At 39.2% G+C, this 25,000-nt stretch overlaps 1 protein-coding gene across 1 annotated transcript in view; it reads right to left on the bottom strand.

The window, feature by feature from the left end:
- The window catches only part of FRMPD1 (FERM and PDZ domain containing 1), a 998,362-nt gene that overhangs the window by 679,944 nt on the left and 293,418 nt on the right, over positions 1 to 25,000 (bottom strand). The window contains exon 5 of the mRNA XM_044059294.1: positions 21,465 to 21,569. Coding sequence (XP_043915229.1) covers positions 21,465 to 21,569 — 105 coding nt within the window. The remainder of the gene's footprint in view (positions 1 to 21,464; positions 21,570 to 25,000) is intronic.

Genomic DNA, 25,000 nt, shown 5'->3' with positions numbered 1-25,000 from the left:
GTGAGTGTGTCTTTAACTTTGCGCCCAAACAAAGAAGTGCCATTAACGGAAGCACTGATGAATGTCTCTTGAAGGGTTCCGCGAAGTCACTTAAATGCATCCAAGTGTGTCTCCTTAAGGTTACACATGAACCGATGGCTCTATTCATCTCTTTGGTTGTGTGAGAAATGAGCTGCATGGACGAGTTGGAGATGGTAGTCAGGGTGGCCAACTATGAAGTTATGGAGTCGAGAACCTTGTCAGAAATGGCTCCTAAGAGGGTATCTGAAAGTTCTTTAATAAGATCCCTTTGCAACCTTGTAAAATGTGCCAGATAATTCAAAGACCATAAGGTAAAGGTCGATAAAGCATACATTCACTTTTCTATCCTATCCATCATCCTAGACTTCTTGTTAGGAGTATGAATAGTGGAACTTTCATCTGTCAGTTCCTTTTTGATGGCTGTTGCCATGACCATGGCATCTACTGGTAAGCCCTTGATCCAGAAGGGTTTGTCTATTGGTGCAGTTATGATTTTGTCTGGTCTCTGGGGTGTTGGCTCAATAGAGTCGGGCCCTTCCAGGCCCACTGAGAGATCAACTCAACTCAATTAGCTCATCAGTGAGTGGGGTCACCCAGAAGGTAGATGGTCAGGTGCCAAAGGCCTGCAGGTACACAGATTCCTCTGAAGTAGGATTGCTGGACTGCAAACCACCTCTCTGTTTCCACATTTCCAAGATATCTCCAAAGGAGACATCATCAGGTGGTGATCATGGGGATCCTTCGCCCTTCTCAAAATATGTGTATTCAGTGAATGATTCTCCAGGGGAGACAATGTGTTTCCTCTTACACTTCTTCTTCTGTGGAACCACCTCAGTGGAGGGTTTTGGGGAGGTAGTGGAAGAAGGCGTTCCCAAATGTGGGCTTTCCTGAGGCCTTAATACCCGCTGTCTAGCTGGAGGAACTGGATGTGACTCTGGTGCAAGGAGGGGCATGGAAAGTTGTTCCAGGGGGGCTAGAACTGACTGGTTTCTTGAAACAGACAAGGCCCTCTCCATAGCATCAAAAGCCGATCCACCAATGGTAGGAAGGGAGTCCAGGCCTGAAAGAACAGAATTCAGCATCATAGATTCCCGCCAACCAGGGCAGACCCCTCCTGAAACTGAAGCCAGAGTTGAGCTGATCCGTGCTGAAGCCCCGAGGAAAAGAGATGATACTGAAAAAACTTAAGTTTTCTCAAACTCCTCAGAAGGAACAGGGCAGACATGCCTCCGGGAGGTCTCTGGTTCTGAATGAGCCAGAGAACTCAGGGACACGATTAGAGCCCATGAAGAAGACAACTTTGGTTCCAGATTTCCAAATCTATTATTTTGTTTAATGCACCTGTACCCGACTGTGTGCCAAGAACAAAATATGTAATCTTATGGACTCTCCTAGCTATTGCAAGGAAGAACATTACATCAAACTGGAAATCCAAAGCTTCTCCAACTTTTAACAATTCATGAATATGGTGTCAGCATTATCGCAATTGAAAATGAACACTATTAAAGGAAGAACTGAAAGAACTACATCATTATACTTAGCATGGCAAAAAGTAACTGAAATACTGGAGAATAATGACTGCAGCAGATTATAATCAGGAAGCAATTGTATAGAAAGTCAATTATATGTCAACAATAGACACCCTTGTAAATACTTTATTTTGGTTTTAATGTTTGATATCTGTTTAGAGGTTTTAGCCTACCTTTTTAAATAATTTGTAAATACTTCATTGTCATAAATAACCTGCATTCATGTTTTCTTGTTTTTGGAAATTAATAAAAATATTTAAAAAAAAAAATAAAAAGAAGACAACTTCGGAACTGAAGCAGTCAGAACCAAGGACTCTGAACTTACAACAGAAGTCAGAGCAGGAAAACTGCTTGGAGGGGAGGAAGCAGAAGGACCCTGACCTAATGGCGTAAAAGGCCTAGAGGTTCCAGTGACTCCCTGCACCCAGAGAATCTTCTTCACCACTCTCTCCACCTCTTCTTCAGTGAAACTCCTGAAGGAATGGGGAGATTTTACTGAGGGTGAAGTCGATTGACCCAAAAAGGAGGATGGTACTCTATCTGGGAAAGGATCAACAGACAGAGAATATCATCTAGCCCTAGGTACTGTAATGATTTCCCTAGTCAGCACCAATGCAGACAGTGCTGATGACATAGCCTTGTCTGAGGTCAGTATCATCAAAACTTTGATGATGAAGGTTCAGTACTCAGTTCCAAAGTTACTGATGGAAGCGACAATTTAGATTTTTTGCTGTTTGGTGCTGCAACAACTCACCACAAGACCAGTAATCATGGAGCCTCAATTCTCACCACTGGCACCAGTGAGGGACATACACTGGGAGGATAACAGGTAAACACACAGTATTTCCAGATCCAGCTCTCTGCATCAAATGCAATTTCCCTTAAGAGCACACAGAGACCACAGTCAGTCCGGGGCTGGTTTCTCCCTCTATGTCCAGATCCCCATTAAGACTCCCCACTGGGACAGCTATAGAGTTGAAATTTCAGCTGAGTGGCCAGGCTAAGATCTCCAGCACCCTCTCTGTCCAACCAGTGCTTAGTGCCCCTGCCCATGTAGCTGATACACACACACAGTTTGAGGTTTGATTCACACACACACGTACACCTGGGAAAGACTGGCATAGGATTACTAGTTATGCCCCTTCTGCCCAGAAAATAAAGTAGTTTTCACTGCCACCAGGCAACTCCTTATCAACTACTTTAAGGCCCTTAACAAAGGGTGTCCAATGTTACTGTTTAATATTAATATTAATACAAATGGTAGTTTGCCCAAGATCAAGGCTATTAGGAGTGGCCCACAGTGTCACCAAATAAATATGCAAGTACTCTCAGATCTTAAATATCTCTACGAAGATCAGCCACAGTGAAATGTTTAAATATATTTAATAATAAATAATAAAAGAACAAGAAAAATACTTAGCATATATTCACATTGACATCAGAGTTCAAAACCACAGGAAATATTTAAAACAACATTCCAGCATAATCTCAAATACATAAAAAAAAAAACATGTAAACCACGCTTCACTATATTCCTGACTGAATCTAACATAATTATTACACCCTAGTTAACTTACTTAAGAGCAAGGAAGATGTGTTGAATAGATCTTCTAGCTGATGTTGTCAGTCCAAGAAAGAATCCAGAATGCTCTATCTCACTAAGAGACTCCACAAATTAATAACTCAAATATTGCTGCTGGGATAGCTTGCAGAATGGCATCATTTCTTTTCATCTGGCTCTATCCCAGGTGGAAACCCCCATTGCTGGAAGCTAGCAGTATTTAGCATCTACCTGTGAAAATACATAGAGCTCAGATCTTTGCTAGATGCTGAAAGTCATAAAACAATTGCATTCCTTCACATTTTACTATGCCTGCAACCCTAGGCTCCACCATAGTAATTTGGGATTTTGCTGGCTTGCTTGCAGTAGTTATATATCCCCATCAGACTTCTCCTGCCGCCTACTGCAAATACTCAGCACAAGGGCCTCTCTGTCATGGTAAGGTCTCATCATGTTAACATGGTACAGCTTGGGCCTCTGCCTCCTGCCTAGCAGTTCTAGCATGTAGTTAACATCACTGATGTTCCTTACCAATTTGAAGTGTCCCTCCCAAGCTGCCTGCAGCTTGTTTTGTCTGACAGGAATGAGAACCATAACCTGCTGCTCTATAGCATACTCTCTAGCATGAGCATTCCTGTCATATCAGACCTTTTTCTGCTGTTGGGCTTCTGCTAGTTTCTCCTGGACCAAGCCCATGAGTTTCCTGAACCTTGTCCTAAGGTTTAGGACATATGCCGCAATCACAATCATCCTCCCACTCATCACAAATCAAATCTGGAGGTCCCCTCACCCTATGCCCATACAGCAACTCAAAGGGTGAAAAAACAGTGGATTCCTTGGGCACCTCTCTGTAAGCAAACAACATTTGGGGCAAATATTTGTCCCACTCCATCTTAAACTAGTCTGCAAATGCCCATAGCATGGTCTTTAGTGTAGAGTTTAACCTCTCCACCAGACCATTAGTCTGGGGATGGTAGAGGTGGTCTTTGGGTGCTTCACCCCACAGTGCTTCCACAGACAAGCCAGCAGTCCTGAAATTAAATTGGCACCTTTGTCAGTCACTATTTCTTTTGGGAAACCTACCTCGCTGAAATCTCTAACAAAGCATTTGCCACCTTTTCTGCCTCAATAGAGGAAAGAGCCACTGCCTCAGGGTATCAGGTAACAGAATCTTCTACCACTAGGATATACTTCTTTTCTGTGGAGCCTGGGGTACTCAGCGGCCCCACAACATCCATAGCTACCCCCTGAAATGGCTCCTCAATCACAGGCAAAGGCATCAAAGGAGTTTTGACATTGTCTCCTGCCTTGCCTACCTTTTGGCACTGCTCACAGGTCCTGCAGTACCCTTTTATATCCCTAGAAATCCCAGGCCACTAAAAGTTCTGCATAATATATCTCTTTATACACTTTATGCCCATATGACCTGCAAAGGGAATGTCATGGGCTATGGCTAGAAGTGCCAGATGGTATGCTCTGAGCACTACCAACTGTTGCATTCTCTCATCCTCTAGTCCTCCATCAGGGGTCCACTCTCTGTACAGTAAACCTTTGTCCCAGTATACAGATTCCTCCTTTCCTTGAGAATAATCTGCCTCCCTGGCTACCTCCCTCATGCCTTGTAATGTAGGGTCTGAGAGCTGAGCCTGTCTCAAATCTCTCTTTGTAATCCTTCCCAGCTCCCCTTCTACAGGAACTCTGGTATCCCCTGACAGTGGTACCTCAGCATTGGCCTATATACTATGAGTCACCTCTGCCCTTCCAGTCACTGTGTCCAAGGGAACATCAGTACCCACAAGCAGCTGTGGCTCATCTTTAGTCTCACTGCTACAGGGTAGCCACCTCACCAGTCCTGGCTTCAAGTGTGAGGTCTGTCTGGGTCTACCCCAGGCTACCAGACCCAGATGCGTGTCTCCAAGCCTGACTGTATGTAACTGCATGCACACAAGGTACTGCATTATCAAAATCATTCCCTATCAGGACATCTGCAAGGATATGCTCAAACACACCTACTTGCTTTCCTGCTTCCTTTTATATCCTCCCAGTCAAGGTGAACCCTAGCCAAAGGCATCTGCATTGGGGTCCCTCCTAAAGCCCTGACTGGAACAGACTTCCCAAGCAAGTAGTGCTGCCCTTTAACTATTGCAGACTTCACACTGGTTAGGTCAGAGGCTGTCTCTCTCTCTTAGCAGTGGCCTGTTTCCCATCAACTAACATAGGGTATAACCTCTTGTGGTAGTTTTGTACACTTGTTGTCTCCAGACAACTTACTGCTGGCATTCTGTCATTCCCACTTATTGGCTCTCCCACCTTTTGTTCCCCACCTTGCCTCCACAGACATCTAAATGCTACATGGCCCCACTGGTTAGATTTGAAACATTTAACCCTTGATCCTGGCCATGTACCTGAACTAGTGGCTTCCCCTACTACTGGCAGACAATGTTGGGGCGGTTTAGGCTGCCCACCATGGGCTCCCTTAGACCCATGAGCAGCACTGGGTATTCCTTTCCTGTGCAGTGATGCCCTGCTTGCTAGGTATAGGTCTTACTTTTTCCCCAACTCATCTGCAGTTACATTTTCTGTCTGCTAACTAGATTCTTATCTACTCAGGAAAAGTGCAAAGGGTTTGTTACCTCACAAAAAGTCTGCCAGCTATTCAAAAGGGTGGCCTGACACCCACTCACCCATCTATGAAAATAAGTGCTTAACTCAACAATATATTCACATGCACTTTCATCTGCCTTACATCATTGCTCACAAACCTTTTTTTCTATAAGCTTCAGGTGTTAATTTAAAACACTCTAATAAAACAATTTTTTAACAGTATTATAATTTAAGCAATCAGTATCAGACAATTTAGAAATAGCATTTACAGCTTTACCATGGAGGAAGGGGGTCAGCAACTGTACCCAGACCCCTTGGTCAACATTATGCTGTTTACATACGCTTTCAAACATATGAATAAAACTATCAAAATTATCATCCTTTATAAATTGTGGAAGAACTTTACTGACCTTTGTTGCTTCCAAGGTTAGGTTATTCCCTTCCCCATTACCTCCAGGACCCTGGTAAACAGTCAGCATTTCCTTTTCATGTTGCTTCTGCCTCTCATTTTCTTCATCCTCCAAATGTCTCAGTCTCTGCTGATTCTAATTCCATTTGTTTCTGTTTCTTCTTTTCTTCAGCCTCCAAATGCTGCAGTCTTTCTGCTGATTCTATTTCCAACATTTTGGTGGCTTCCAGTTCAAATATCTTTAGCTCCAGACAGAATTTTAAGTCATCTGTGGCAAGGTTGAACTCTCCATTTTCTGAGCTGTACATCCCCAAGGCCAGTCAGCTTGCCCTCCTGGTTGCTGGTTTATGATGCAGCTGTGACTAAGGCTGCAAACATTTCTGCTTTAGTCAGGTTGGCATGCACTAGTCCTTTGGCTTCTCACACCTCAGTCAACTGATTCATTGTCAGTTTGCCATAATCTTCTGCTGACATCCTTGTCTGTTCTCCCTGACTAACCAAGCTAACAAAAATATATATATATTATTATATAAAACTCTGAACGTTCACTGTGTGGCTGCTTGAGAGTACAAGCACCTTCTTTAGTGAACACTGTTTACATGCTACAGGAGTTCAATATCCACATCACTGAATCTCAATATGTGATCTAGTGATCCCACCACTACCAACCAATAATGTGATAACCCACTACTGGACCAGTTATCAAGGAGCCTCAGTCCTCACCACTGGCACCAGGGGGGCAGGGGGACATACACTGGGAGGATAACACGTATACACACACAGTATTTCCGGATGCATCTAGCTGACTCAACTGCAATTTCCCTTAACAGCACACAGAGACCACAGTCAGTCTGATGTTGCTTTCTCCCACATTCTCCAAATCCCCAATAAGACTCCCCACTGGCATAGCTATAGAGTTCAGATCTCAGCTGAGTGGCCAGGCCAAGCCAAGACCTCCAGCACCCTCTGTGTCCAACCAGTGCTTCATGTCCCTGCCCAAGTAGCTAACACACACACTCTTCGAGGTTTGAGTCACACACACGCGCACACACACACACAAACACACACACCTGGGAAAGGATGGCACAGGTTTACTAGCTATGCCCCCTTCTGCCCAGACTATAAGGCCGTTTTTACTGCCACCAGCCAACTCCTTATCAGCTACTTTAAGGCCCTTAAAGGGTGTCCAATCTTACTGTGTAATATTAATATTACTACAAATGGTAGCTTGACCAAGAGCAAGGCTATTAGGAGTTGGCCACACAGTGTCACCAAATAAATATGCAAGTACTCTTAAAACTTAAATATCTCTACAAAGATCAGCCATAGTGAAAGTTTTAAATATATTTAATAATAAATAATAAAAAATAAGAAAAAATACTCAGCATATATTCACAGTGACATCAGAGTTAAAAACCGCAGAAAATATTTAAATCAACATTGCAGGACAGTATCAAATAAATAAAGAAAAACATCTAAACTATGCTTCACTATATTCCTGACTGAATCTAAGAGAATCATTATACCCTAGTTAACTTACTTAAGAGCAAGGCAGATGAGTTGAATGGATCTTCTAGCTGATTTTGTCAGGTCTAAGACAGAATTCAGAATGTTCTGTCTCACTAAGAAACTCCTCAAATTAATATCTCAAAATTACTGCTTGGATAGCTTGCAGAATGACAATTTCTTGTCATCTGGCTCTATCCCAATTAAAAACCTCCACTGTTGGAAGCTAGCAGTATTTAGAATCTACCTGTGAAAATACATAGAACTCAGATCTTTGGCAAATGCTGGAAGTCATAAAACAATTACGTTGCTTCATATTTCAAGCCAAGTAATTATTTCACCCTAGAGGCAATGCAGAAATCTCTCTAGTTTTAGACATTGTGTCTCCTTGCTGCATTGAAACTGAAAGATACCATATTTTTATGGTCTAGCCATAAAGCAATTTAATTTCATTTTTTTTCTGAAGTTAACCTCCTGTATTCCAGTTTCCACTGTTAAAATATACATTTAAACAGTTACAATAGTGCATGTACATTTCTGTTCTCCTCCAGCAGGGCATACTGTGGATGCATCTCAAACACAAGCACTTTATAAAATATCTTTATAACACATATGTCTGTACAAACCAGCTAGATATACACATGACATACAGTTCTAATATATTTGTAACACAAGCATCTTATATGAATCATGTTGATATTACAAATGACATACAGCTATTTACAAAATTCCAGATAGCTGGGCTGGCATTATCTCATTTCATCACAGGTGCTGATGAAGGTATTGTACCAAGGTGCTGCACCTCCTAGCCTCCATCGATTTTGAAGAGGAGGAGGAAGCAGGACTAGACACTGAAGATTTAGGCTTAGGTTTGAGCTCAGAAGACGGTGACCCAGAAATGGCCTCTCTGAAGGAAAAGGGTAGCAAACCTTTTAATATTAATTTATTTTTCCATTCCACCAATGCCCGATGACTAAAAGCATGGCAGATGGTGCAGTCCTCCTGGATATGTAGTGGTCCCAGACAAAAAACACAAAGGGAGTGCTGATCATAGAACGGAATCTTATGAGCACACTTTGCACATATTTTGAAGCCAGGAGGGGCTTTTTCTTTTCCACTATCTTTGACTGTCATAAAAGCAAGAAAAAAGGCACCACAAGCACATGCACTCAAATAGTTCAACTCTCACAGAAAAACAACCACACCAAAAAAATTCACAGGGAGAGATAGAAAGATAGAAAGTTTTTTTTTTCAAAGATAAAGGGGTGGAAATAACAATGATGGTATTGAAGATGGCTACCAAAAGGTAAGAAAAACATACTAAGAGTAGTATCTAAGAGTACGAAAAAGTACAGAAAACAGAAACAGGAAAGACTAGCCAAAGGTGCAATAATTAGAAAGATGAAGGTTTAACAACAAGGGGGAAATTAGAAAAGAGGAATTAGGAACAAAATCACTTCTCTTCTTATAAGCTCAAGAGTAAGGCAAAACCACATCTGAAGCTGAAAGCAGCAAATGAGATCTGAGGTAATGAACCGGTTGCATTATGGGTACATGGGAAAGCTTGAGAGTTTTTGGTTGGCACGAGCTTTAGCATGCGGCCAAGTCGGTTCCGAGGGATCAGAACTGAACGCATGCATCAGTTGAGGGTAACATTAAAATGAACAACTTCAGATCAGTACATATACCAGCATCTACAAAGTATAGAATTGGTACTGAGTCACATATTTTATGGTTGAAACATCTTGTATTTATAAAAGCCCTCTACACTTCTGATTTTTTATCTTGCTTATTTTTAATTTTTTTTTTGTCTTGAAATTTAATGATGTTTAAAATAAAAAAGACACTCCCAAAGATTTAGAAAGACTTACTGCCAGTAGAAAGCCTTAACACAGGCATTTATCTGCTTGCAGTAAGCCTTTCTGATTTTTAGATTGCCCTACCTCTGGCGTTTCCCTCTAGTGGAAGCCCTAGCATGGAGAGCGGCCCCACTGGCAGAGCTGCAGGTTAATGCAGCAATCCGGAGAAGTGGCTAATGCCAATTAGCCATGTACATTCTAATGCCAATTAGCCATGTACATTCTAATGCTAATTAGCCATGTACATTCTAATGCTAATTAGCCATGTGCATTCTAATGCTAATTAGCCATGTACATTCTAATGCCAATTAGCCATGTACATTCTAATGCTAATTAGCCATGTGCATTCCTCAGAAATTCCAGTAGTTCCCAAATTATGCTGCTGATTGATTCAGCGAATCATTCACCTGTGTAATTTTACACTGCTGGTGGAAAAAGTAAACACCATCAAAAGATAGTGGCCACCCATTTCCTCTTATGGAAGTACCTGCAGGGAAAGTAATTCAGAGATGACATGAGGACTGGGTGTGTATTATTCTGTGTATTTGTGGGTGAGCATGTGTATACATGCCTGTAGGGGTATGACTGAAGTTGGGTGACTCAGTGTGTGCACGTGTGTGTGTGTGTGTGTGTGTGTGTGTGGTTATATGGATATCTGAATACCTGTGTATGTCTGAGTGCAGAAGGATGCCTTTGCAAGGGCCACCATTGAAAACAATACCTCTTTCTGGTCTGACTACCCCAGTGTTAGAAACGTGGTTCAGAGTAATTGCAAACAGCCACTAATGAGGTTTTTCTCATTGCAGCCATAGCGATCTCTGAATTCCATTTTCACACCTTCATGTAATTCGACCTACCTGCAGTAGGCAGTCTATGGGAGCAGTGAGGATCTTTCTGAATCCTAGGACTGTGGAAGCAGAAAAAAATCCTGTTTAGTACTTTACGGCACTGTGGTGAAGCCTTTCAGCTGCAAACCACTGTGGGTAGATGCATATCATATTCCTGACTGACAAGCAATAAATCTCCTGTCACTTTGGGGAGTAATTGTTCCACCAGGGTCTATATCACTTCAATGAAACGGCAGAAGTTTGAACACCATATGTTCGAACTTCTAACCTTGTTGGTGTGAATGACCTGAGACGTACCTCCCTGGACTACATGAAAAGAGATATGGAAGAGTTCTCCGATCTTGTAGCCCAGGCAGGTATGACCCTAGACCTGAGTAGACCTGAGTAGCATTCTGCCATCGCCCAGAATGATACCACAGTACAAGGACAAAATGATTGACTTCAACAATTGGCTACGCTTCTGGTGTCATTCTAAGTGGATCCAGTATCTGTCTGCTTGGGACGACATGGTCGACAGACCACGATACTTTGCCACAGATGGCCTGCACCCGTCGCCGCTGGGATTACAGATACTATCTAAGGCTCTTGCTGCCCCTATAGTGCCTTTTTAGGCAAGGTTCAAATAACAAATTCACCACCATAACAGGAACAGGCAAGCAAAAACTAAGGGTAATGCTACTCAATGCTAGAAGTCTAAATCTCAAAATACAATCACTCGAGGCACTCCTTAAAATGGAGAATATCGATATCTGTGCAGTGACTGAGACCTAGTTCAAGGCTCCAGAGAGCACCCCTGCATTACCAGGCAATAACTCATACAACACTTTTTGGCCATGTAACCTGGACCGAAACACCAAAGGCGGAGGTATGTCATTATTTATTAAGGATATCCACATCTCCAGGTTAGTTGCTCAGCATTATGCATCTGAGGTTATCCAAGTGCAACTAACTCTGGGCAAAACTGCAGTCTGAATTGTAGCTTGCTACAGATCCCCCACCATGCCCCAGGATTCCCACTCCTCTTTTCTTGATGTATTGGAAAATATTAGGGTTCAACCAAACACCCTAATAATGGGCGACTTCAACTACCCCACCATTAACTGGGAAAACTACTCGTGTACCACCTCCTTAGCTCAACACTTTCTGGAATTCATACTCCAATGCCCTGGATCAACTTATCCACACCCCCACCAGGGGCAACAATATCCTAGACCTAGTCATTACCAACATGAGTGACCGGTGTTCCACACCTGAAGTCAACTCCTCGTTGGTCCAATCCGACCATAAGCTAATCATCCTTGATATCCACATCTCGCCTCCACCCTCCATTAAGGAAACCATAGTAAAAAATTTCTCCAAAGCCAATTTCATGCTTCTTAAGACAGAAGTGGTGAACTTCATGACACCCATGCAGATGGACAATACAGTTACAACTGCTGAATCCTACACAAATGCACTCTATAAGCACTTACATGAATGCATGGATCGTGCTATCCCAAACAGAACCAAGATGCTATCCTCCAAAAAAAGGAAGCCAATCTGGTGGTCCCATGCCATAAACAAACTGTACAACAGAAGTAAGAAACTGTTGCAAAAGAGAGTAAAATCCCATGAGCGGAGGAGCTCCCTGGTCAGCCTCAGTAAGAAGCTGAGATCCCTTATAAGATCCAAAGCTAGCTACAAAAACAAAATTGCCACTAATTCCAAGGACAACCACAAAACATTCTATAGCTACGTCAAGAATCTCGATGGCAACACCCAGATCTGCTCTGAGTTACAGCACAAAGGCATGAAAATTACAGAACCAACTGATATTGCCAACATCCTGGCAGATAGGTTCAGTGCTAACTTTACCCCCCTCTCACCCCCTCTCACCTCCTAAAGGGCCCATATCTATACAGGGAGGATGCAGAGTCCCTGTAATCACAACTACGCAGGTAAAAGCTGCACTCTCTAAAGCCAAAAATACAGCATCCATGGGACCGGACAACATCCCAGGCTGCGTTTTACACAAACTTCTGAATGAACTGGCTCCCCACTTAGGCACCATGTTCAATAATAGCCTTGCATCAGGCTTTCTGCCCACTAAATGGTGCACAGCAACAGTTATCCCACTCCACAAAGGGGAAGCCACCACTGATCCTGGGAACTATTGACCTATTAGCCTGATGAGCCTGGTCTGCAAGGCCATGGAACGTATCATTATGGAACTCATAAACAAAGACATTGGTAACCTCCAAACTCTGGATCCCACCCAGTTCGGGTTTGTGAAAGGCAGATCATGCCTCCTGAACCGGATTGACTTCTTTGAGGCAGTCACCAAAGCCGTAGATGAGGGTAAGGTGGTTCACACAGCCTAGCTTGACCTCGCCAAGGCTTTCGAAACCATCCCCCATTCTGGAATTATAACTAATCTCACTAAACTAGGTATAAATCCCTACGTCACAAGATGGGTTGCCAACTGGCTCACTGACAAAACCCACACTGTTAAACTTGTAGAGTCCTAATCTAACCTCAAAGCAGTGACAAGTGGAGTACCACAGGGTTCTGTCCTGGGACCTCTCCTGTTTGGTATCTATTTCTCTGTAGTACAGGCTAACAGAGAAGGCCTCTAGCTAATGAAGTTCGCAGATGACTGCAAACTAGGAGCCATAGTCAAGTCCCCAAATGATGTGGACATCCTACAGAAGGGCCTCACTTAGACAGATGCCTGGTGTCAGAGCAATGGCCTCAAGCTCAATGCCAAAATGTGCAGTGTCATCCCCTCTGGTAAAAACTCTGTACCCATTAACTACCACATAGGCAGCAATCTACTTAACACCAAATGCGTGATAAGAAACCTTGGGACCCAGGTGAAGAGTAGTCTCTCCTTTGATAGTCACATCGCCACAGTAGTCAGGAAGTCCTTATACGTGGCACACCTCATCATAAAAGGGTTCTCATCCAGGAAAAAAGAGGTCACTGTTCCCCTCTATGCGACACTCATTAGACCCATTATAGAGTACAATGCCCCTTTTGGAATGTTCCTCACAAGACATCTGCAGCAGCTGGAAAGGCCACAGAAGTACCTCACAAAGAGGATTACTGGCCTCAAACAAATGCCCTACACAGACCATCTCAAAAAACTCCAGCTTTACTCCGTAGCATATCGCCTACTCCAAGGTGATCTCTGCCTAACATATAAAGCTATGTCAAACCCAGAACTGCTAGACATGCTACACCTAAAAAAATCCCAATCCCTCCGAGCTACATGCTCTAGGGACCTAAACCTTGTCAACACAATAAACTGGACATGCTGGAGGGATAGATTCATGTCCCATAGACTTCCCATACTCTGGAACAGGCTAACCATCTATGTAAAGCAAAGTTCTTCATTAGCACTTTTCAAGAAAAATCTTGATGAGTGGATGGGAAATAGGAAATACACCCGGGGATCACTTCTGTGTCTCTGCTCGACAGTGGCACAGGAAAATAACTTTCTTGGGTGGCGTAAGCCAGGGAACCTTGTTGGCTAGGCTTACATAGGCCCTTGGGCCGATAGCCTAGTACCTACCTATGAACATATATCTGTATCCACTAACTGAAATCCAAAATGTCTGCATGACAAATAGGTTACATACTAGGTGATTGGAGGAGTTCAATAAACAGATGCATTTTTCCTATGCTTGCATGGATGTTTAATAATCTCATCATACTCCAAGATCTGCCTAGATTGTTCATTCCAGCAGAAACAATGACTACATCATGGTGTGTGTGTGTGTGTGTGTGTGTGTGTGTGTGTGTGTGTGTGTGTGTGTGTGTGTGTGTGTGTGTGTGTGTGTGTGTGTGTGTGTGTTGCTGCCAAATGTTTAGTTTCCATATTCTAGATATACCCAACTCTATCAGGTATTTAAGGTAATATCAAAAAGAAGTATATTTTCTACGCGCATAAAGCAGTTCTTATATGACATGAGATAACCATTATCCATCACATTTTTTTTTTCTCAAATATCTTTTATTGAATATTTTTCACTCATAAATGCAAAAAGAAAAGGATAAACAGAACACAACATAGGAAACTGTTGATGTTACACACTGCTTGACATGGGCAAGTTATTAAACTAGGTATAAACACACTGTACTAAATAAAATCAGATGTGCTAATTTTACAATAATGAATTACCATGAAGTTATACTTATGTTATGGCTTAGTCAGGATATTGTTCTAAAACAATTCACTTTTACATTATGATAACAAATGAGTATCACTTGATGCATAACACCATCCTAAATGAAATACAAAACAATCTACACTACTATGCCATATATACATATCTACAAAAAATTTCACCTTATTTAATGGCATTGCTACTTTTAACTAAAAGGTGTGTTTACTATCCATATGTATTTACATCTGTTTTGCCATTTATGATAGAATATCAATTAAAGCTTCGCAATAGTGCTGATAATGTTTGGTTCTTTTGACTTTTTGTGTAAAGTTTCTTAGCCAATATATGCTTTTTTGCCATGTTCCTGTATTCTGACCAAGATAATTTGGATCTTCCCATCCAGCTTTTAGCTATGTAAAATTTTAACAGGGTGCATAATGCTATTATAATGTGTTTGTTGATACTATTATTATTTTTGAAATGATGTAATATTGCTGTGTCCCATGACAAAGTAGATTTTGAGTAGCCTGTTTTTTCGAAGAGGAATCTCAGTGAGCACCACAGTTTATAAACTGTTTTACAACTCCAGAAGATGTGGAGGATATCAGCTTCTTTATTAGGACAAAAGGAACAATATCATGACTTAGATGGTTAAATTTGTTAAGGTGTACAGGTGTGTGGTATGCATTGTTAAAGATCATAATCTGGGTGTAAATTAGCTTCTTAAATGGTGTCAATTTCATAGTATTTCCAATGGCTAATTCCTTCTGGTTGTCTGTCGTGTTACTACCTTTTTCTTCCCAATACTTTGAGAATAGAATTGTATTTTGAAATTTAACTTTTATACGTATTTGAGAGCATTTTCTTTTTGTACAGAAGTAACTTTTGAATTTGTTGTGCTAATTTGATATCTTGCTGAATTACACTGATATCCTTGGTTATATTGTTAACTAAGTATAGTATTTGTTTAATTATCACATTATATTTATTGCTTGCTCTAAGTAAGTTCTTGATATTTTCCATTGAAGGGTTCTGTAATTTGTAGAAGTCCCATACTGTATAATTTTTATTAATGAGTATTTATCTAGGTTTAACATAGTTTGTTAAACAGCTAGTTTTATATCAGGGTTGTTATGTATTGGTTGTAGAAGAATATTCATATACTTTAGATGTATTGATATTAGCAATTTCTTGAAAATTTCACATTTATTGATTAAAACTGGGTGATTTTTTATTGTCTTAAGAGTTTCTTATTTTAAGAAGGGAATCATTTTTGGGTTAACTTTAGATGTCATAATATTTTGGCGAAATAATTTAATCCATAATGGGTACCATTCATTACATAATAGGCCGTAGTTTGCTATTTGCATAATGCGACTAGCACTAATAATTTCATGGTACAATTTAAAATCTGGAAGGCTTAGACCTGCTTTTTCTTTTGGAAGTATTAATTATCTGTAACTAATTCTTGTACTTTTTGGGTACCATATGAATTTTGCTATTCAAACTTTTATTTTATTAAAAAAGGTAGCTGGAATTTTCATAAAAGTGGCATTCAGCTGGTATAAAATCTTAGGTAATTTGTTCATTTTGACAACAGAAGTTTTCGATAAGGTAGAAAGTTTAAGCTTTTTTCCATTTGTTAATATTACTGACTATAGTGGTCCAAGTTTTAAATATGTTATTGATCATATCTACTTATGTATGGCTAAAAATTATACCTAGATCTTCAAAGTATATTGCAATTTCACATTAGTCTCCGGAAAATAAAAATTCCTTATGACCCAGAGGGTTAAGTGGATATATAAGTGACTTATTGGGATTAATTGTATAGCTTGATACTTGAGAAAACTTATCTATGGACTTTAAGATTTTGCTTAAATCAGTATTGGGATACTGAAAGTAGATATTTAGGTTGTCTGCAAAGGCTGTGTATTTTATTTGTGTTTTAGATACTGGAACAAGGTGGTGGTAAGTTTTCTGAATGATTAGTAATAATAATGCTTCTAGCTATAAATTGAACAGTTTTGGTGAGAGTGGGCAACCCTGTCTGGTGCCATTTATAATTTGTATTGGGTTAGATGTTTTCTTACTGATATAAAGATGGCGGTTGCTTTACTATATGATGTTTTGATCATTTTTATGTATTTTTGTGGGAATCCAAATTTAAAAAGTATAAAGAGGAGGTATTTTTGATTAACTCTGTCAAAGGCTTTTGGTGTATCCACTGATAGAGCATATTTAGGGGATTTGTCCTTGGCACAGAGGTGGGATAAGGCATCAGTGGTTAGTGTATTGTCCCATACTTGTCTCTGACTCATAAAGCCTAATTGCTCAGGTGCAATTATAAAGGGAGCTACTTTCTGTAACCTGTACACTAGAATTGTTGACAATATCTTTAAATCTATATTTGTCAGAGCTACAGGCCTGTAGTTCAGATTAGTGGAGTCAGAATTTGGTTTTGGGATAAATATAGTTTTAGAATTATTCATATAAAGGCCTGATATCCCAAATTTTGTTATATGATTGTATAGTTTTAAAAGTATTGGTATTAGTTGTTGCTTGAAATGTTTATAGAATTCTACCACATACCCATCAGGACCAGGAGCTTTCCCAGGTTTTAGTTTTGCAATAGCCTTTTCTACTTCCTCTTCTGTTAATGGACTTTTTAGACTATTAGACTGAGATTCGTTAATCTGAGGGAATTCTAAATTATCTGCAAAGTTTTGGAAAAGGTTGTCATGTATATGGTCTTGTGGGCCATAGAAGCTTTGAAATATTTCTTCAAAAGCCCTTATTATTTCAATATCTGAGTTGAAGGTTTTATCATTATATTTTATCTTTTGTATTTTACATGGGGGATTCTTACATTGATAAGTCTCGCAAACAATTTGGAGGGGTCTGAGCCCATTCAGCTATTTGTATAGCATTCTAAGTTCTGTGACTGTACATTGTTGCATTATAGTCTCATTTAACTGTTTTTGTAAGCTTGCCATTTGTTTCTCAAGAGTAGATGAATTTTGTTTTGTAATTCTAGTTTGATTAGTCTTAACTTACCTTCTATGTTACTTATTTTTTCCCTATTTAGCTTCTTATAAAATGATGCTTTTTGGATCAGGGTACCCCTAGCCATGGCTTTAAAGGCTGCCCATTGAATATCTGGAGGAATATCCTTATTTGCAAGGTTTTCATTTAATTGAATAAGGGAGTTTATAATTTCTTGCTCCACTTCTTTAATTTTCAGCAAGGTTGTGTTTACAGTCCAGTCGGAATTATTGTGGGTAGTGTATCTAGCTTTATTTTGTGTTATTATTAAATTTATTTTTGAGTGATCAGATATTGATCTAGGTTCTGAGATATATTGCACTTCATTATCAGCAATGCATTGAGAAATTAGGAAGATGTCAATTCTTGACCAGGTCTTATGGTAGGGGGAGAAATAGGTATATCAGCTTCTTTAACCATCTGTGTTGTTAAGTTCAAAGGGATCTATTAGGTTAAAGTCTTCAATTAATTCTGATAAAAAAGTTGTGGCTTGAGGCCATTTGAGTGATATTTTATTTGATCTATCTTTAGATGGATTTATTGTTAAGTTCCAGTCTCCACCAATTATAATCAGATGGTCTGGGTGCTTTAGTAACAAGTTATATATTTCAGTTAAAAAATCAAGCTGATAGTTGCAGTGTCCCTAGACGTTACAAAATACTAGCATTTTTTTTTTGTATGCTGGATGTGAGCATGTAAAATAGCACCATTTACCATTTGTATCAATGCTGTGTTTAATTATGTTCCCTTTAAATGATTTTTAACTATTATAGTTGTCCCTCTTGATGAGGTACTGTCCCCAGCTGCTATTATGTGTTGAGTCCACTTAGTATTTTTTTCTGTCTCCTTGCCCCATTGCTCCGTAGTCATATGAGTTTCCTGTAAAAAGGTTATATCTGAATTTGATTTGTATATAAGGTGCATAATTAGCTTTTTCTTTTTAATGTTTTGCAAGCCATTTATATTCCATGAAGCTACATTAATCATCTTATTTGATAATTAATTTAAATACCGATATAACTGAATTATCTATGGGTGCTATGAGGGGAGTATTTGGCAAAACACTGCGAATAGTGTCTTATGTGTGTTGAGAAACAGCAGCATGAAAAGAAAAGGTGACATTTCGCTCTTTCAGAAATTCCCTAGTGCCTGACCACCTACCACTATCCTCTGAAAGAGAAGGGTTAATCCAGTAAGCAAGTAATATATATATATATATATATATATATATATATATATATATATATATATATATATATATATATATATATCATCCTAGAGTTGAAACATCTAAAAATATACAATTTTAACTATCATACAGTAATTATTTCACATTCCAAGGAACATCACAACTCTACTAGGATAAACACCACCCAGCCTGCAACTTAAGTTGTGAATAACATAAGCATTACTAACCCAGTCAGAAATTAGAGATAACTTGTAGCTTGTAATATTCATATTTCAGTATACTGGTATAACCTTGTAAATAATTATAATTAGCTAACTGTGCTCTTTTGTCCACATTTTCTTTTGGGTATCTAGATAGTTCTGGGTTTAAAACAAGTCTTGGTAGAACAATAGATTCTATTGTTGAAGAATGTATCAAATGCTAAAGTATGAGCATATGCGACATACCACAGTTCTTATGATCTGTCTATACAGAGAAATTTAACTCCAATATATGCTTCATATTAAAATGCACTACATCTATTATCCCAACCATTATGTGACCTTCCATGGTTCTCCGGCTACTGCTAAGGCCAAAGGAGAGAAGAAAAAAGAAACTGTTGTATGAACACAAAGTCAATGTTATTTGCAAGAATATGGCAGCAAAGTCTCCATAGCATAATAAAGTCTCCATAAACACATTGTTGCATCTTGATCTGGCCTCTAAGTCTGTTATTTTTTGTTGGATTTCAGATACTGTTTTGTCTGTGGAATTAGTTCTTCTTCGGATATCTTCTATTTTTATTTCATTCTCTACAGCTGTCTCTTCTTTTTTCTCCAGTCTAGCTAGTATTTGGTCTATAGTGCTTCAAAAGCATTTAGTTTTGTAGAAAACAGGTGTATTTCTTCTTGCAAGGGTGTTAAAGCTGCCTTCACTTCTTCCATAAAGAGGGATTGTTCTAACTTCATTCTGGCAGTCTGTTTTTGCAAGCCATATTGCTGTTTTACAGCTTTTTGTCTCTTTGTACAAGCTTCTTTCTCCAGCGAGGTTATTTGTGAAAATCTTGTTTTTGACATTTGAGCTTCCATTGAGTCCATAGTTCTATACTTATCGAAAGTTTATTTCTTTATATAGCTTCCTATGAATTTCTGCTGAGGCCTGAACTGCTTGCAGAGAATCCCCAATCAGCATATGTTGATCTTGCAGATAAGTATATAAATTCTTTATATTGTTTACAAATCTGCAGCAGAGATGATTTGTTGTTTAGTATATCACAGTATCATCAGTTTTTTGATGATTTTTACAGAGTTGCTGATGCCCTGACTAGGTTAGACTGTAGATTTTTGTCAGGAGCTGACTGAGAAGTGTGCCTCCTAGCTGGCGGACATCTGGGAATCATTATGCATCACGTTTTTGAAAGTTAAATCATGAAGTGCTTTTAGATTACTGTATACTCCTATTCAAAAACTAACTTCACCTTTGCCAAATGGCCACTAAAGTGACTGAGCCAGTGTGATATCTATCATACACGGATGAATAGAAGCAAGTGAAGTGAAGAAAAAATAATACTAAGATTAGCAGAAAGACGTAAACCAGGCTAATTTAGTCCACAGCTCTTGATAATCAAAGTATTTTTATGGTGTGCCTATAATTAATCATATGTTGAAAATGATTTAATAAATGACTAACAAAGAAAAATTCTAAAACTTGTTAGCCCAATGGTCAGAGGTGGCAAAAGAAAAAAAAAGTACTCACAGTCATCTTTTGGAAGGACAGCAAACATACAGCACCATATTCTGTATTTACTATTTTATTTTACTGTACACTTTTACACTTTCTTTCAGTGTTGCATTTAGTTTTATGTAACAGTTACCACTTCCTAAGTCAATGATTATTCTAGACTTCGTGGTTCCATTAACATTACAGTTATTTTAACGTATCTTTCTTTCATCTAAACCTCAGAGTAACATGCTTTAACAGCATTGTCCATCTTCTCCAAGGAGTACTCACTAGTTACTACATAATGAAAAGTAGAATTATTCCAACTACAGAGAAATGCCATACCATGATAACTGTTCTAAGATATAAATTGTCTTGAAATGGCTTGTTCTTTCCTTAACAGTATTCATATTACAATTTTCAAAATGCAGGAATGCCTGCCTATATTTTTGATCATAGGCTCTGTGGTTTCATATTTATTAAGAAATGTTGGTGCATACAATGTACAACATAAGTCTGTTCACTTCCACTATATGCTGACAAAGTTCAGCCCACCCAGGACTGCAGTCCCTGAACTGCATCCCCCCAAAACAGGCAGGAAAAAAAATTTGAGTTGTTTTTTTTTTTTTTTTTGCAGGAGGCAAGACCCCTGCATACCCTGACTTGGGACAAGCCCCCCACACACCTGAACATATTTATACCATCTCCCCAGTCACATCAACTTGAAGAAGGGGGAAATTACCCCAGAAAGAGGCATCATTACTGACAGTGATTTCCTATGAAAGAATACAGTCTCTTCACATCCCCTGCACAACACAATTCAATTTTATTTTTATATTTTACCTTGGGAAAGTAATGGCAATAGTGCTCACAAGTTATTGATTTCTCCAGTTTACAAGGTTTAAAATATAACATCTGAGGCTTCATACCTCAAATCTGTTGCATTTACTTGTTTCTGAATTGATATCTCTTTATACAGATTAAAAGTTAGTTGTGCAATTTCTATCAAAATGTTAACACTAGCAAATAAAGTAACATAACAAGAACCTGGGTATGCCCGTTCACAAGTACTTCCTCTGCAAATCGGACTTTCACTGGGTTACTTCGCAGTCTGGCTCTCTTCTCTGCAGTAAGAAAAGATGATTTGGGTCCCTAAAATAAGAAAAAAAAAAACATCACAGAGAGCCATGGACTTCTGCCACATGCTGCATTTGGTAAAGATTTTTTTTTTGTTTATTGTTACAGAGCCATATTTGATAGTTCTAAACAAGCTGGTTCTGAATGCACTGCATAAGACATGCATGCATTTCTTTAGTACTTATTTTTACTATACTATGGCAACAGTGCCAAAATACTGAGAGTCACTTATTAAACAAATAAAAAATATTTATTCTCTGTTTTACTGTTTGCTGTTAGTTTACTTGAGACATACAAGTAAACTTACATAATTCATTATGATATCATAGCATTTAATATGTTAAGAGGATTCTGACATTCCCAGACTTTTGTTGGTGTCATAAATACATACAGCAGATGAGCTGTGAGAAAGACAGTCTGATGCAGTTATTCGCATCGATCATCTGAGTCTTCAAGAAGCCTGTAAAAGCACATTATCTCCTGGCTGTTTACTGACTGCCATGCTACCAAGAGAAAAAATGCCAGATCCTGTTCATTCAGTCTGTCTGATCCAACGTATGGGTCCATGAGCCCAAGCTCAGACCAGATTCAGCCGATTTATTTTCCTAGACACAAACCCTTCCTAAACCTTTTCATCCATAATGCCCTGCTCCTCACTCAGTAAATCAAATCTCATTTGCCACCTCTTGCAGAAGCATTTCAGATCTTGCCAGATTAGTGTTCCACCTCTTATGTGTCATTTATTTGACAGAAATTAGCGATTTTGGCCTTTAGTACTCAGAAGTTCCTTTCTACTTTCAGCTGTTAGGAGTTATTTCCTTTGATAATTAGAACTTTATTCAGTTCTTCCCCTTGTGGCCTTGCACCATTTTATTTCTGTCTCAAAGAACTTCTCTGAAGATTCCTATTTAGAATTTCTTTCCTTCAAAGCAGCTTCTGAGACCAATTATTCATAACCCAATGTTCTTTCTGAACTATTAAAACAAGGGAGAATATTTTTACATACATTGATGTACAACTTCACTTCTATCTTCATAAAACAGCTTCTTCCAGAAAAGATTAGAAATGATTCATTTCCTTCACACACAACAAAAAGGGCAAGGAAGTTTCTAAGATTTCTGTATCCAAGCAGAAACTTCAGAAGTTTCTGCTTGGTTTGTTTTTGACCCAATATAGGTTGCATACTGGATCGTCTGAGACTGTGAGGGATACGATGGATTTTTTTTGTAAGATTTCTCTATCCAGACAGTTTCAGACCATATTTCCTTTATCTACACCTCCAGAAATAGACCCTTGCCCATCACACCTGAAGCTCACTCCACTAGAGCCACTGCTACTTCAGCAGCCTTTTTCAAACCAAAGTTCTTAGATGTAATTTGTCAAGCTGCCACTTGGTGCACAACTCATGCTTTGGTCAAACACTACAAATTAGACCAACTCTAGAGCAAGAGCTTCCTTTGGAGCTTCCATCCTGAAGGGTCTTCTTCTTGAGGCTACCCAGGCATCTAGTAGCTGAGGATGCTGACCCACATGTCAGATCGGACAGACTGAATGAATAGGATACCAAAAGTTATGTATTTACCATAATGACAGCGCTTTTCATTCAAGTCCATCTGATATGACAACCTGCCCTCCTTCCCTCTGCCATTATGCATATTGCATCTAAGGATCTTCACCCTGAGTCAAAGGCAGTACAGATGTGCTTAGAAACAGCTGTCAAATTTCATCTGAGTTACTCAGGGAAGAGCAGGGCAATGGGTGAAAAAGTTTAGGAAAAGCTGAAGGCTGGAGCACTAAATCAGCCAAATCGGATCTGAGCTGAGACTTGAAGACCCATACATTTTATCAGACAGACTAAAATGGAAGGATCTATCATTATGGTAATTACATAACTTTCATTTACCATAATCTTAGCCCACCACTCTTCCTCTTCAGAGACTCTTCTCCAAGACTACATCACATTCAAGGAAAGGGACACCATGAAAATGAAGTAGCAGATGGAGGTTCAAATGTCTCGACCATTCATTGGTCAGTGAACAATTCCCAATAACACACACACATAGTGCACCATAGAATACAACTCTTGGTATTCCAGTCAATAACTTAAACATCTCTGTACTCAACACCATAACCTGACACCCAGGAGGATATGTACGTCCTGGCAAATATAAGCATGCATTCTTGTACCTAAACAGGATATTAAAGAGAGCATAGTAACATGCCAAAAACTTACTGAATATTCCAGAACTGTCCTACAAGTACACAGGCAAAATACACTAAAAGAACAACAGCAGTCAAACTGATCAGAGTATATTTATGCTATATAACTAATCAAATGACATAACATCAGATGTTTCAGACTTAGCTAAAGCATTTGATACCATTCCTCACTCTGGCATTATAAATAAGCCAATCCACACCCTGTAACACTTGGTACCTGGGACAACTGCCCTCTTCTTCTCACCCTAAATATGCTACTGAACTTTTGACTAACTAAACTCACAGATCACTGCACAGTAGAAATCATCCTCAACTCCCTGTTAGATTCATCAACATTCCAACAAGACTGTGATTACAAAGTGGTACAGTAGTGCAGCGATGATCATTGTTGCCTCACAGCAAGAGGCTTTTCAGTTCGATTCTTGGCTGGGGTGTTTTCTGTGCAGATTCTGCATGCCCTGCCTGTGTTCGAGTGGGTTTCCTCCCATATTTGAAAGGCATGTATTTGGACCCTCTTTCTCTCCAGACCTCCACTGAAAATGGGCTCTGTCCCAGTTGGACTTTACTGATAAACAAATGTTAAATAAATAAAATAACTGGTAAAACTAATAATGGTCTCATCCTAAAACAAAGAAATGCAGTAGTCACCTAGTGTGTTTCTACGTTATCATATACCTTGAACTTACCTTAAGAATGATATTATGATCTGGATTAAAGTACTTACATAGACAATGAACCGCCCTTAAATAGCATACCTCCAATATTGTCAAAAAATCCTTCTTTCTCATCGCATCTCTTGTGGGTTCTTGTCCAGATCAATGTCAGTTTTAATATACCTTTATTCGACCCTGATTTCTAAGCTATGTCAAACCCTAATCACTTTGACCTCCTTTTTCAAGAAAACATAAAAAATTGTGACTGAGCTCATGAAAAAAGTTTTAACACTAGTTTTTCTGCATTTTATTTTTTTTACATTTTATTTTTTTTTACCTTCTCAAAAAAAAAAAAAACACACTCCAGTTAATATCTACTCCAGTAACATAGTTTTACCCCCAAAATATCGTCAAGGCCCAATTCCTGGTTAAATCTATAACACAACACCTCCCTCCCTCCCCCTCTCTCTCTCTCACATGTAAGGAACAAGCTTTCTCTACATATTACAGAAAAACCCTATCAACATTCATTTTTTTATTACATTAATGTATAGAATCCCATATGTTTCATAC

Source organism: Protopterus annectens, chromosome 17.part0, assembly GCF_019279795.1.
Source record: "Protopterus annectens isolate FY-2018-M chromosome 17.part0, PAN1.0, whole genome shotgun sequence".
Lineage (NCBI taxonomy): Eukaryota > Metazoa > Chordata > Ceratodontiformes > Protopteridae > Protopterus > Protopterus annectens.
Note: the sequence above shows the minus strand (reverse complement) of the source record. Positions and strands in the feature narration are given on the sequence as shown.